This window comes from Alnus glutinosa, chromosome 6 (assembly GCF_958979055.1).
Source record: "Alnus glutinosa chromosome 6, dhAlnGlut1.1, whole genome shotgun sequence".
In the NCBI taxonomy this organism is placed as follows: domain Eukaryota; kingdom Viridiplantae; phylum Streptophyta; class Magnoliopsida; order Fagales; family Betulaceae; genus Alnus; species Alnus glutinosa.
The window spans coordinates 28,298,500-28,314,101 of NC_084891.1; the positions used below are offsets into that span (position 1 = coordinate 28,298,500).

Here is a 15,602-nt window from a genome sequence, read left to right on the forward strand (position 1 = left end):
CTACTTCCATCCGCCTCAACCAAAGCCTTTTGATTTTTGAATTTGAATCCTTTCCATTTGAAATTGAACTAATTCTCTTTATTTAATGTAAAAATGAGAGTATAGTTGTCTTTTCACCTTCTTTAAAAATGTGAAAAGACAACTATTACCCTTCCTATTTAACTAAATGGAAAGAATCCTCTCCATTTCATCCTTGTTTTCTGAGTTTTAGCAGCAATTAATGACTCTTTTTTTTTTTTCCTTTTTTTCTTTTTGTAAATATTATTTTGTTGTTTGAATGGCTAATAATTATGCTAACGTCATAGAATTTAGTAGTCTTTAGATCAATTATTGTTACGTTAGCATAATAAGATAAAAGTGAGATAAATGTATAGTGTATAACATTACTTTTTTTATTATGGTGTTAGAATATATAAAGGGGAACATGATCCTTTCAATTTTATGGTTCAGATTAAATTTTACAGTAACTAATAATGTATATGAAAAAACCTTTTTTTTTAGCGGCTTCAATCTCTTCTTTCTAGAGAGAGAAGGTCTGAAATTTCTAGAGAGAGAGAGAACTGTGAGCTCCGTTCGCCGGGGGGGGGGGGGAGGCTCCACGTCTCCCCCTCCTAGTACTGGTGTTTCCCTCTGGCCGTTAGGGCAAGGGTGTTTTTGTCTCCAAGCCTTTTGGCTGTTGGAGTTTTGTTCCTCCCGGTGCTTGAACCGGTGGAGGTTGTTGGGTTTTTTCTTTTTTTTTTTTTTTCTGTAGTTTTCTTGTTGCAAGCAGTGATTTTCAGGTACTGGCCCGTGAAGAACGGTAGGTGTTGGAGGATTTCCGGTGGAGTTATGTTCAATGTCAGATCTGTTAGCCTCGACTGGTTTTTCTCCAACAAGAACTTTCCAAGTGCGGTGGCCGGCCTTTTTTGGTCAGGATGGTTATTTTTTGAGGCCGTGCAGTTCGTCTTTGGTCGGTGTGTGACCCGCACACGCCGGCGTTTCAATTCTTCTGCTTTATGCGTGTGTGGGTTACAACTGTTTTCTTCGGTCTCGGAAGGTGCCGATCTCAGCTTGTGAAGGTCGTCTGTCGTTAGGGAGGTTCCCGAGGAAGGTGCGTGTTTTACACGCACCGTCTCTGGTAGTCGTTTCTTGCCGGTGTCTGTATTCTGGGTTTTTGTTTGTGTTTGTGTTTTTTGTTGTATATTCCTACTTGTATTCACAGTCTACCGTTTGGTAGCTGCTTCAAATTAGGTTTTCCTGGTTTTGTGAGTAGAGATTATTTATCTCTGTTCACTTTGATGGCCTTTGGGCTCTGTTTTCTCGCATTTGGGCGATGTGATTGTATCTCGTGCTCATGTGCTTGTATCGTTTGTTTTATTCTCTGGTTATGTACCCCTTTGGGGAGCATTTCTCAAGAATGAAATAGAAGAAGAAGGCACTGTGTTCAAAACAAAAAAACTAATAATGTATATGTTGCCTACATTGCCACATCAATTAAAATCTTTAAATGATATGACACTATGTATACCATTAAATGTAAAATCTAAACTTACCACAAATAGTTCATTTATATTTCAATGGAAATTGAATCGATTCTTTTCATGGGATCTCCTACAATCGTCCTATTCAGATTGCAAGAATTTCTACAATTGTGAGAGATGGAACTCACTTGGCAAATAAGCCCAAAATGACAAAAATAGTGTTAGCTGAAGACGGTACAAATGAAAAGGACTTTTTGTTTTGTTTCTTTCTTTTTTTTTTCTTTTTTCTTTTTTCTTTCTCGTTTTCTTTAGATTGAAGAAAACTCAATCTATTAAATATAAATGTAATTATGATGCAAGTAAATCTCAAATGCATTTTGGAAATAGAGAAATGATAGATAAATGACGTTTCATCGTCTCCGCCCGTCATTTTATAACAAAAAATGTATCCTTTATGCATAAAGTCTTATTCTTTATACATTTTTTCTTTTCTTTTTTTTAACAAAATGATTTTTTTTTATTATAAAATGACGGACAGGGGATAGACAAACGTCTCCTGTCTATCATTTCTCTTGGAAATATATGTAACAATCACATACTTTATTAAAAACGTATGTAATTTTTAATCACATAAGTGTTGAACACATGCTAATTTAATAAATTGAGTTGAAAAAAATTCCTCCAATTTAGGTTGGATGGAAATTTTATCCGATCTCTATTTTCCTATTTTGAAAATCAACCATTAGATTTGCAATATCCACACGTGAGTCCTAAAGATTCAATGGTTAATTTTATAAATAAATAAAAAAAAAAAAAAAAAGAATGACTCGAATATATTAAATAACATGAAAAAAAAAAAGGAAAAAAAGAAAAAAGAAAAAAGAAAAGAAAGGGTATCTTAGTGGAAAAATGGTTGCAATATAACACTAATGAGTTTGGCGGAAGAAGGGTATACAAAAACAAAAAGCCCAAACACACCATGGATTAGACCAATCGTGATGAAAAGGCCCTTGTTTCCATAAAGCGAGTAACGCTTGGAAATTGGAATATATATATATATATATATATAGATAGCTACGTTACCTCTACTCCCTTGTGTCCCAATCTTCCTACTTTTCAGTAGTTTCAACTCTTTCATACCACCCATCTGACATGATAAATCTCACCATCAATCCCACGGTGAGAATATATGGTGACGGTGTTGGGGGATAGAGGAGGAAAAGAGGAATGTCAATAATGAGGAGGCCGGTCTTTAAACTCTTTTAGATTTCATTCAGATGAGGTTATAAAATTTAAGCCACAAATAAGAGGTAATAAAAGCTAACTCAATTTGGAGGTGAGCCACTCTCATTTATGATATTAAAAAGAGTAATGCTAAAAATTAGATTTTTATTCTATAATTATTTCATAATGTAGAAATTTGATGAGTTTTTTTTTTAAAAAAATAAAAAATAAAAATCAAAGGCTCATTAGAACTGTCACTTTGTGGATTAAAAATATAATTTTTAACATTTCTCTATGAAAAATATCATATTTTTTTTTTCTCTTTTCAAGAGTGTTAATTGAGTAGGGTTAGGAAGTCTTATCAGATTGCTATTATACAATGACCTATAACTCTTTCACAACTTGTTGATACGTGTCAGTATATGATTGCAAGATGTTAATTTTTTTTTAGTGGATAGCATGGCTCAAATAGTATGCTGAACATGTGACAAGCTGTAAAAAAGTTATAAGTGAAACATTACTCCACATTATTTTAGTACTAATGTTATTTTCGGTACGTTAAATGACTATTAATAGAAGAGTCTTGGTTTTAAAGTATATAATAAGCATCTAACACTTGAAATATTCATTCCCTCATGTACAATAACAATAGCTATTTCAATTTTTCTATTAGAATAACCATTCAACGTATCAAAAGTAACCTAAGTCTATACTAAAGATCGTGCCCATTCGTAGCTCATGTTTGCTTCGTCCCTATACAAATAGTAATTGAAGAGTCGAAGACCCAAGAGTCCGAACAAACATCTACTTGAGTTCGAGGCCTGCCTACATCTATTCATTATCCTATCTTTACTTCACCCTCTATTCTTAAAAATTAACGGCCTTTTATATAGAAAATTTCTTCATGAATAACACTTCGTCTTCCCACATAACAATGGATCTATTATTTCAAAAAAAGAAAAAAGAAAAAAAGAAAAGAACAAAGGATCTATTATGATGAAACATATTATTCATGTGAAAAGGAAATGTTGTCATCAGAGTAGCAAGTAATTACTCATTTTATAATGCATAACATTATTTTGCTCACTTCCCCTCTTGTTTTTGTTCAAGAAAGGCTTCAAATGTTATTTTGTTTAGCTGTAATGTTAAAATGGGAGTAAAAAAGAGTTGCATCGGGTTCAACAATTTGAAAAACTGTTACCGTACTCACCAAATTTGACAAGCACCATTCACTCACCAGATGTTAGAACAAAGCATTTTTAATCTCTAACATTCTCTATCCTCTTAATAAAAAGCAAAGGGAGAATATTTAAATAAAATAATTAAAGTAAATAGCTAAAATAATGAGCAAAATGTAGGCACTTTGAAAAAGTAGGTACCTAACATAGAAAAAAATGTGATTTTAACACATTTTAGCTAAAATTGAGAGCAAATTTGCTCAACCCCATGTTAATGCTCTAAGGGAGTGAAAAACTAGGCGAGCTCATTGTTAAGTGGGAAATATGGAAAAAGAAGTAAACTTCATTACCACCTGCAAAGTATTACTAAGCTTTGACAAATGAAGCAGCCATAGAAATTATGCCTCCACACAAGTAAGGAAACCACTAAATATACTAAACAAACACAAATATTGCAGCATGAAACAAAGAATGCAAGACCAATGTCAATCACAACTTAAACAAAAAGTAAATCCAACCTTCCATGACATATTTTAGCCTAAATATTATCATCCAACAAAACCTTTGCAAAATTCCTAAAAGAAAAAGAAAAGGTACATAAAAAATGTAGCCAAATGTAATTATGTATTTGCTAATAAATAATAAATTTTAAAAAAATATATGAAAAAAAAAAAGAGTTAAAAGTCTGGGGAAGTACAAATAGGAGAAATTCAAGCAAAGTCTGACTACACTTCCTCTGGCAACCAAGCACTGATTTTCTGCAATTCAAATTCCCCCTCCTCTGTTCCCCCTAGACAGGAATTTGAACACGCTTATGGGGAAACATCCCAAGTTTTGCTCTCCTAAATGTTTTACCCACCCATGCCACCAGAAATCACCAGAAACCCAAAAGACAAACATCACACCGAAACAAAGCTATACAACCCAATAACCTCTGCCTGAACCAATCATCTAAGTACTCTCTGTCTCACTTTCTTTTCATTCTTTATCTTTAGCCAATAATTTATAGATAATTCTTATTCTGTATTCCTCTACTAGCCTCATCAAAGAACTGCCAAAACCAGTCTATGTGACTGAGTAAACAAAAGAAAAGATCCCACACCTTCAACATAAGCCTCACTTCCCACTTCCCTCCAGAAACTCTCCAAAAATAGAAGTGCACTATCCTGATGGGATTGTGCTTGATTTTTTTTTTTTTTTTTTTGGGGGGGGGGCACATATTGATCAATTCTGGCTTGAGCAGGTGTTTTCAGTAGCCTCGCCATTCGGGAGTTGTGACTGGCCAACAGACTCAGCCAGATATCTTCCTTGAACAGCCTCAGAGTTAGGGTCAGCCTTCCCTGTCACACCACTTTGATTTGTATCCACTTCCTCTATTGTCAACTTCTGAAAAGAAGAAGACATGTTGTCGCCTGATTTATTAGGAGAAACTGAGCCTGAATCAGTGGGATGCAGAGCAGACACTGGTATCCATTTCTTCCACTCATTACGCCTCCTCACCTTGTCATCCTGCAGCAATTTCAAAAGAGATTCAGAGTAGCCATACAAAATGATTGTTGTTCGGCAGCTTGTAGCTTGCTTTTCCACGATGGTACAGTACTGTAGTCCATTGATACATAATCCACTACACATATGTTAGTGTTTAACTGAATGCAAAAACATAATTCCAACACTATGTTGCAGGACATATAATAAATCCAATATAAGAGGTGGCAAAAGATTCCTAGGAAGACAGTTTAAAATGAATAAAGGAATTTACCAGTACTTCCACAATAGTCGATGTTCTCAAGGAATCCAATATCAACTGGATGTTGGTTGTCAAATGCTTCACCTGCAAAGAGCCATAAAGCAAAATTGATAGATCCAAGGACAATTGGTACCGGGGAAAGAAATGGAAAGCCAAAGATGGGAATAAAGTTGGATTCAAATGTGAAATGGGAAGCATATTCTTTCTAATAAATCAAGAGAAAATTTCAGACGTTTTGCCTCTTCTGAGTAACCACCAAATCACTGTGAAGGCTGCCAGGGAGGGAGAGGTAGGGGAGTGGGGATTTAATTATTTTCAATCCTGTGTTCAATTCACACAATTTAGAAGGAGAGGCCAGAATGAATGTCAAAGTAGAGGTGAAAAAATAAAAAGGAGTAATGTTACACTCTTGGGTCCCATATGGCAGGGATCTTGGAAGGGATTTTAAAATGGCCCCCGACTCCTTACTCATCATTTAGTTTTAAAATTTAAAAAGTATCTGCAGTCGGACATAGTTTCAAATCTCAATCCACAAGTAGAGGATTTGTTAGGCCACATGAAAACATTGTCAAATAGTGCAGAAGCCACCATTAAATAACCTCCCCAACAAGTTTGCACACTGCAGTTTCAAAAAGATGCAGGTGCAAAGCTTCAGCTTAAATCGATAACACCATTACTAACGGCTCATAGAAGCTGATAGAACTTAGAAACCACTATAAAAGGATTCAACTAGAGAGTTTGTCCAAAATCATCACAAAGAAGTTATCCTTGACAACCTGACAAATTATGATGTCTGTGCCTACGAAGCACAGATATCATAATTTGGATCGAGACAAACTACAAGAAAAATACGGATATGACACAGGATTACAGGATTAAAAAAAAAAAAAATACTAAGTTTTACACGCTTTCATCATAATGGGTATAGCAAAAATATGCAGTACATAAAACAGTAACCCCCGAAAAAAAAATTGTCATTTATGTTAAAGACAAGCAGTTATATGCAAAATTGAAAATTCATATAATTTCAACATAACCAACCATAAAGTAGATTTCACAAATTTTCTTAAGATTGTGCCTCAAAAAATAATGCATCTGAAGTGAAAACACAAGCTGCTCCGGACAGACAAGGAAAAACAGTTTGTAAAGCACAAAGGTTCTACCTTGTATTTACAGACATGCAAATTATCAGGCAAAACCCAACTTCTCAAATAGTAATTCACTTTCTACTGTTAGCCCACTGCATTAACAACCTATGCCTAAATACTCACAATCATCCAAGCACATGAGCGCCTGAAGAAAAGAGTGAGGCACTAGTTGGCTCATTGGCAAGAGAAAGTTTCTAACATTCAAACACAGTTTCACAAACCCAGACACACTCACACCTCTCTGTCACCATGTGCCACAAGATATGACTTGAAAAAAGCACGTAGACAATATGACTTGAACATCTGAATCTAAAGCCAACTCTTAACAATTAAGCACATAACCTTTCACCACCAACTTAATAATAATCAGAAGATATAATGTACCTCCGAAACATATAAAAGTAGGTCTATAATGTATTTAGATTTTGTTAAAACAAATCTTCACCTACATCTTCAACACCAATGCCAAATTCTTTCCTTCCCTCTTATGCAAAGATCCCAACAGCAAAGGAGATAGGTACTAGTGGCATTGCCAGAGTAAGGGCAGCTGGTGGTTTCATCATTAGTTTTGGATGTGGAGGAGGAGAATTCTCATACCAGAAATCACAAAATAGAAAAATATTGGCAGGGCATTGGAGATCGAGAAGGAAAGTAATTACTAACCATTATAATAAAAAAAATGCATAGTATTCATATTAGGAGAATGGTTTAAAGGAAGAGAGAGGCTTACACCTGATGAATGCCCAGTGGTACATAACAAAATCAAACTTTATGCGTGGACATCAATAATTTAATGCCAAAGAATAACTAAATCCAAAAACTTTAAATCCAATGATCGTATCTACTCATCTCACTCTCTATCTTGCAGATCAAAAGCAGCATTTTACATGAGGTTATAACCAGATTTGAAAGCATCTTTAATTAATCTCATTAAGGGTGAATTGGTGAGCCAAGAAAAGTATTTGGATATCTAATAACAACAAAACCATTTCTAAATATTTAACTTGTGAACTCTTATATATCATAATCACTTAGCTAAACTGCAACCAAATTGCTCAAAAATACCTGAGAAAAAGATTGGTTTCCAACATTAAGCATAATAATTGTTGCTACAAGCGGGTTTCAGAAAACAAAAAGCAGACCAAGTCTCCATCACATAGGATAGGTTTAGACAAATCTGTTTACGTGTGTTTGTGGTGAGCCTTAGGGCTGGAACGTTAGGATTTTAGAGCTAGGGATTATAGAACAATATCTTTAGTGTTTGTATAAAGAATACGATATCTTTAGTGTTTGTATAAAGAATTATGTTAGGAAAAGATAGGGCTAAAAGGTGAAGAGGACTGTCCCTTGAAGCAAACAGATAGCAGGAATTTTTGTGGCAGCAACAAGATTTGATATTTTTGAAGTTGTTTCCCGGTTTATTTGGCGGTTACAATATGGAAAATTGTAGGGTTTATGGGTTCAAATATCTTCCAAAAGGGTTAAGGATTTAAGATCAAAGGATTTCCAGAAAGTAGAATCTTCAAAACGATGACCGGTATTTTGAATAGTATCGTGAACAGTGCCTGAGAGAATGAGAAGTAAACAAGAAAGCACTCTAGGTACCTAAGCCTTCCATATTCCAAAGCTAACCAGAAGAGAGCCTAATTTTTAGGGTTCCTAACATTTTACTAAATATATCAAGTATAGGTGCTAACTTTGTTCTACAGAAATAACTACTCTATGCAACCAATAACTAGAGTCAGACTAGATCTCCTAGACTAGCATAGTTTAGTTCCAATGTTTTGTGTTACTAAAACCATAAGCCATTACAATATACTTGACCAAACCTCCTCACACCAGTTCAAATAAGGCAACAAGTGACAACTAATGCATTAGTTTCAAGGGCGCCTTCTAAGTTCCAAGACGATCATCTAGAAACAGTTGCCTAACACAGTTCAAGGATAAGGTAACATTAAAACTTACCTTGATTATAGTGCTATTTGATAGCTGACATGGTCAACTACCACCAAATTTTACACTTAACCAGAAAAGGTCAATATCCTTGAGAGATGGGCAAATATTAGGTGTCCCAAAAATAAGCAATTCATATTAACAGAAACGTTAATTGCTTAACCATAAGAAAACTTACACGAGGAAAGCTTGCTATTAAATCAATTGGAACCCAGCCCTGATCATCCATGTTTGACCTCAAAAAATTGTCTTTTACCAAATTAGCATCGCTGTAATGAATAAATCAAGGGTAATAGTAGTTAATTTAGAATATACTATAGATCAGATGTTAAACTGTATTCGTATAGTAAAATCATCCAGGAAGAAAGGCTGATAATGTCAAAGTACCTGAAATAGTAATCTATCTGGTTGACTAACAAAGTAGGCAGAGGAGGTTCTGCAACAGGGATAAACAATGCAGGAGGTGGTGCATGAGGAGCAATGAATGGCCTAAAGTGCTCCATCGTCAATGGAGGTATATAGTAAAACTCTGTAAAATAATAGAGACATCAGTTCCACATTTGCATAATAAAAACATATATTATCAAAAGAAAAAAAATCTCATAACAACAACACATTCCAAGCAAAAGAAAAAACAAACTCACCGGGAAAACCACCCATGGGGTTCACGTTCACGTAGGGTCTCACAGGCGGGGGGGTAACAAAGCCTCCTGTGTTAGGTGGTGGAGGCCTCACGAAGCCCCTCATAGGACCTCTCTGTGGCTGCAAGTGAACATCTCTGGCATTCCCATAATTTCCACGATCCTGATCACGCCTGCCCCCATGATTGTTATGGTAGGCACCATCTCCACGCTGGTGGGGCCCAAAGTTTCCCCTACGGGAGGAATTCCGATGATCATTCACAGAATGTGATTGAGACACAAATCCTCCAGCTGGTCTGGTTTCCCAATTATTGCCTCTATAAGGAAACTCTCTATGAGAAGGATCAGGCACTCCCGGTACCAGATTAGGATAGCCAGTGGGAGGTAGCTGAAATACAGGAAACGGCGGTGGTGGTGGCGGTGGCGCTGGTGGAGGATGAGTGAAGCCACTTTGTGCAGGCCCACCCCTGGTGTTGCCACCACCGCCACGCTTCATAGGTCTCTGTCGAACCGGCATTGTATGGTTTGTGGTAGAATTAGGGTTTGCATTTGTAGTAGCTTGTTTCTGGGGTGAATGTGGGGTAACAGGTCCCTATTAGATAACACGAGGTAAATCACTGAGAGTATTAGTAATCACTATATAATATCTACCTTCAAATAAGAATAACAAGTTTCAAAGAATATGTAGAAGAAAAAAAAATGGAAATTCTAATTCTGAATCTGATGTATTTTCCATTGCTTGATTCCTGACAAAACCTAAAACGCCCCCAACAGCTATTTGGCTCAATAAGGTAAGTTTTTCATTATAGGAAACCCTTCAACAGAAAAGGAAAAGAAAAGAAAAAAAAACACATGAAACATAATATTCAGGATTCAGTTGTCTTTCCTTTTGCTTAGGTTTCGCGGGAAACAAACACCTGACTAAATTCAAGATTCCTTTTTTATCCACTCTCTGCCTCTCTTTTCTTAGAAACCAAACATGGAATTAGAGAGAAAACTATTGAAATCAAACCTGAGAACTGGGGACTAATGCATCGTTGACAGTTTTCGAAGCCGAATCAGCTGACGATTTAGGCGAAGCCTTAGTGGACTCCGATAATGCGGGCCAAGAGACCGCACCCATCACGGGTCCGACCTCGACGACGCCGTTCGAGGGTTTGTTCCAAGCCAGCTTCTTCGGCCGAGCCGCATTGCCGCTGTTGGCATCAGAACCCTCAACGGACAAGGCGTTATCCGGCGGTGGCGACGGCGAAGCCGTCTTCGGAGGAGGGGAATCGGCAAACGGTGTTGGTTCCACCTGAGAAGTCGGGGACGATGACGAAGACGAATACTGATGAACGGCAGAGATTGATTCGGATTCACCTCGAACAACCCGGGCCCGCGGAGACGGTAGATTCTTTCGCCGGAACTGGGGACTGTTACTCTCTCCGCTACCGCCGCCGGGAACCGCAGGACTAGACGGAGAATCGGCAGTGGTAGCCATTCCAAAATTCGGACTTTTGGAGTTCAGAAAACAAAATTGCAGAGAGAGATTGATTCAGTATTATATATAAAACAAAAATCGTTAACAAAAGTAATTAACGGATTAATTAATCAAATTAGAATCGAGAGAGAGCGAGGGGATTAGGGCTTCTCCTAACTAAGAATGCAAACGACAATAATCAAACTAGAGACGGATCTTGCACGTGGAACGCACGAGCAACCGCCTAAATAAAAACCAAACAACGATGATCTTATTCTCCTCTCTCTCTCTCTCTCTCCCTCTCTCTCGCCGTCTCTCTTCTCTAACCTCTAAAACAATGAATGGCTTGTTTGTAAAAGAGGTTTTTGTTACGAATCCTAATTTACAAAAAACCCCAACTTCTATTTATTTTTTGACCACGCCCTTTGTACTTTCATTTCAAGCCCATCTGTTACTTTTTAAAATTACAAAACTATCCTCGCCTAACCTGTTTAGAAGTAGAACTTCTTTTGCGGCTCTTTTTTCTTTTTTCTTTTTTCTTTTTTCCCTTAATGTTTATCTTACTTGTCATGTATTAAATAAAGAGTTGGAATTGAGGTATATTATAAGACATAGTTGACTTAGGGTTTATAGAAAGAAACTTCATCACAATAAATGTACGTACGAACTATGTTTCTTAAAATTTTTGTTTTGTGATTTTTAAACAAAACATTAAAAAAAAAAACCACTCAAAATACAAAAATATTCATGAAAATACAAAAGAAAATTTTAAATTATCGTTGCATCAAAACACTTTCAAACTAAAAACTCAAAAAGCTCTCTAAAATAAGTTTTTGTCACCACACCTTAGTTCATTTTTTTTTTTTTCCTAATTTAAAGGGCACGAGGGACGACCAACTGTAACTACTCTATCTGGGCGTTATCATGGTAGCACATACCCACTGAAAATTGCTCAGGATGGACCTATACAACAAAGAACTTCATGCGCTTCTTCAAAACTAATTTAGTCATAGTCTAACACAGTCCCACCAAGACATCATTGAGACCCAATGTGGCTAACACTAATCAGAAATTAGTGATTCACATTGTGGTATTTGAACACATTCCCTAGTGCTTTACAACTGAGATGATTTTCACTATTACACAAAACACTCCTAAAGACATAAAAACACTTTTCGGATTTATATCATACCAAAACACTTTTTCAAACTAAAGCACCTCCTAAAAAATGTTCTTGTCACCGCACTTAGTTACTTGATTTTTGCTAAAATATTTATTTTCACGATTCCCTTGTTAGCTAATATTAGTCCAAACTTTTTTGATGTAGACTTGTAATCTTACTCAACAATTAAAATACAAGCTTGGTTGAAGTAAAGTTCTTATATAAATAGCCAATATGCATATATGAGTGGTTGGTAACTAGGTAAGATATCCTTAGTTTTTTTCTTGCACATATTTTTTAATGCGATTGGTAATATAATTATTCTTTCTGTCTTTGATATCTCCTATTCTTATTCTTATATACGTTTAAGAATTACATGGTTGACTAGTATTTTTTATTTCACCACCAACATATTCAATTTTTAATATATTATTAAATTGATATCATTTCAAATTTCATAAGATTGAAAGGGTATATTAAGTAATACAACAATTTTATGCGGTTGAATGCAAACAATAAAGTAATTGGCAGGCGAGTCATTATCAAGCGAAAATAGTGGAAGGGAATCCCAACGCCCATTGAATTGGTGTTAATTTTCTTCTTGGAAATTTGTACATTTAGGTTATTGAGAATCACAATTCTCACGTAAACTATTTATGGTGAATTTTGAAGCTTATATTTCCACAAAAGATATTCATACTAATAAAAATTAAAAAAATGCAAAAGGACTATAATTTTTTATTATTATTATTATTATAATTTCTTATAAACTCACGTAAAAATTCACATTTTATTAAAATAATTGTCACGTGATAATTTATATCTTAGTGGCTGACATAGCAAGTGTCACATAAACTATCATGTTAATTTATAAATATGGTAAATGTTTTGTAAATTCTCACATGACAGTCCACATTTTAGTAGTTATATATTAAATGTCACATTAATTATCATGTCAATTTATAAAAAATTTAAAAATAGAAATTATAATATCTAAACCGCGCGATAAAAATTAGTAATGAAATAAATGCAAATCATGATTGTTGTCACTATCACATTCAAGTTCATCATAGCCAGTAGCCCATTAGCGAATAAATATAGGAGAATGGGCTCAACAAGAGCCCGAAGCCCAGGCAGTAACTCCAATGAATCCATATAGGTCCATAGAGGCCTGGCCTAAAACAATCACACAGTGCAATCAAAAAAATGCTTGACAAAAAGGGTGAGGGGCTTGTAATAGAATTTTGTTCAAGTTTCAAATAAATCCCTATTGCAACAAAATTATCTAAGCAGAAGTCATCATGCGTTGAACCACCAAAGGAGATCCACTAGACAAAGGAGACTGCAATCAAGTTGGCTAGGAGAAGTAGAACTTTGTGTCCTAGAATCCTAGTTATAGTCTTTTACGTTATTTTTATTTATTTATTTTTAGATAAAGTATAATACAACTTATAAAAAATTTCAATATATAAAAAAGATATGTACAAAAGGCACGGGAGTCGATCAATACAAATCTTATGTTTTAGGTTATATTAATCCCTTTATTATTTTACAATCAAAATTAATAGTTATTCGTCTGCCACATGCGCCACATTTAACATGTCATAGACATAATATCAGCTCTGTATCGACAAGCTTGCCACATCGGTCGCCATGAGATCTCAGATGGTGACACGTCATGAAATCAATTTTTGAAAAAAAAAATTGAGAAATATATCATTTCTCAAATAAAATCCAAAACCAAACTTGTACATAATTTAAATAATAATAAAAAAATAAAACATTTCCACAAGATCTTAGATCTCCCGTGAGATCTTAGATTTCATGGGATGGTGACACGTCATTTGGAAATCAATTTTTGATTTTTTTTTTTTTTGAAAAATATATCATTTCTCAAATAAAATCCAAAACCAAACTTGTATATAATTTAAATAATAATAAAAAATAAACATTTCCACATGGTATAATCAATAGAAGCATATCGGTGTTTTAGAGTAGTTGGGTCACATGTAAAAGTGTTTTTTATTTGCAATACCAAACATATTTAAAGAAATAAAGTTATAAATTATATTTTTATCTCACCACTATCTCATTTTGCTAAAGCGGCAATGTCATAAATTTTGTCCTAATTAGCACTGTCAAGTCTTTGGAGTCAAATAATTGTGACATAAAGGTATAATTTCCAGCATTACTAGATTTCACACATTTTTTAAAGTTAATGAATATTTTTTTTAGAACTCTCGAAACAAATCAAATACTTCTCGTAATGATCGATATATTATGTGTTACAAGACATTAAATGGGTAGTAGTTGAGACCAAGCTAGAATTCGCCAACGAGAAACTGACCAACATTACTATTTGGTACAATCAGTAGGCTTGAAAGAGATTGTCATTTTTTCCATATCATACCCGATCAAGAAATTTGATTGCGCATAGTTTCCATATATTATAGATCCATCAACACTACTATCACGAGGATACACTTCAAAGCAAGAAATCCCATTTTTAGCTGGAAAGGTGTGTATGGGCATTAACAACACGTCAGCGCCCTCAAAATGGACAGTCAAAATTGGTCCGTCGAGATTATTTTCACTTATATAGCAAAGCCTCGGAAGATATTCCGAAATGGGTTCCAATGGAATCTGCTGCTTCACTTCTGCCACCAAGCGGTCGTGAAAGTCTTGTGGCAGATACATTGGCGGAGTTCCTGAATCAAGAAGCACGTTTCCAACGGAAACCGTACCTGAAAGGTTATAGTGCAAATATTTATCCCCGACACTAATTCCTCTTAGTGTGACAAAATACCAAGGGACGTTATTTTTAGATATTAAAGGTGTTGAAACCACACCATCACCAAAAACTTCACTTCCATTGCCAAAACTCATCTTGCTTGTAATGTTAGGATCAGTACCAAATGGCGAAAAGCAATGGGAGAACTTCTTGCCGCCAAAGGTGGAAGCCATTTGAGAAATAAAGGACAGTGTCCATCCTCCTAACCCAATGATTCCCATCTCATGGTCATTGAAAGTTCCCGTATCGTTGTGACCGCACCCAAAAACAATGTCTAAGGAAACCTTTTCCCCCGAGGTGGAAGTCATGGCAATAGTTTCTTTGGCCAAAACACCTTGGGTTAAGGAACCGTCTACATACCCGTAAGCATACTTGCAAATATTTTCAGAAGAACATGTGACACGCTTTAGTAGATGACATTGCTTGGATTCACAAGAAATGCCAGAATATGTTGAGGACTTTGAAGGATCGAAGAGTGGATAAATCTGCTCGTAGCAGCCAACACAAGGTACACATTGTGTCCAAATAAGGTCACTCCCTGTATCGACAATGCCATAGATGTCTATCGATGGTGATCCCATAGAGAGCTTCAGGAGATGTTGATATTCGTATCTTCTTACTTCTGATTGGGCGGTACTTGGATGGACTTTCGGGGATAATGCATTCAACTGCTCTTTAGGAGTCTGATTAGCATTGTAGAATGGATATTTGGGAGAGTCTCGTCGAATTAACTCAACAGTAAACCCGCTAGCTGTAGCCAAAAACCATATTAGATAATTGGAAAGAATAGACACAATGACCAATTGTGAAGGAAATGTGACATGATTGCCTCCCAT

The 15,602-nt window shown here is 35.6% G+C and overlaps 2 protein-coding genes across 2 annotated transcripts; both read right to left on the reverse strand.

Annotated features, from left to right (window-relative positions):
- Positions 1-4,358: 4,358 nt before the first annotated feature.
- On the reverse strand, positions 4,359-11,166 carry LOC133870696 (la-related protein 1C-like). Its single transcript, XM_062307881.1, has 6 exons — positions 10,364-11,166; positions 9,355-9,943; positions 9,098-9,239; positions 8,889-8,979; positions 5,622-5,693; positions 4,359-5,371 (listed from the first exon to the last, which is right to left on the reverse strand). The coding sequence occupies exons 1-6, from the start codon at positions 10,832-10,834 to the stop codon at positions 5,087-5,089; spliced, it is 1,650 nt and encodes a 549-aa protein (XP_062163865.1). The 5' UTR covers positions 10,835-11,166; the 3' UTR covers positions 4,359-5,086.
- A 3,164-nt stretch (positions 11,167-14,330) lies between these two features.
- LOC133871684 (aspartic proteinase CDR1-like) lies at positions 14,331-15,602 on the reverse strand. Its single transcript, XM_062309107.1, has one exon. It carries the CDS (start codon positions 15,600-15,602, stop codon positions 14,331-14,333), a length of 1,272 nt encoding a protein of 423 aa, XP_062165091.1.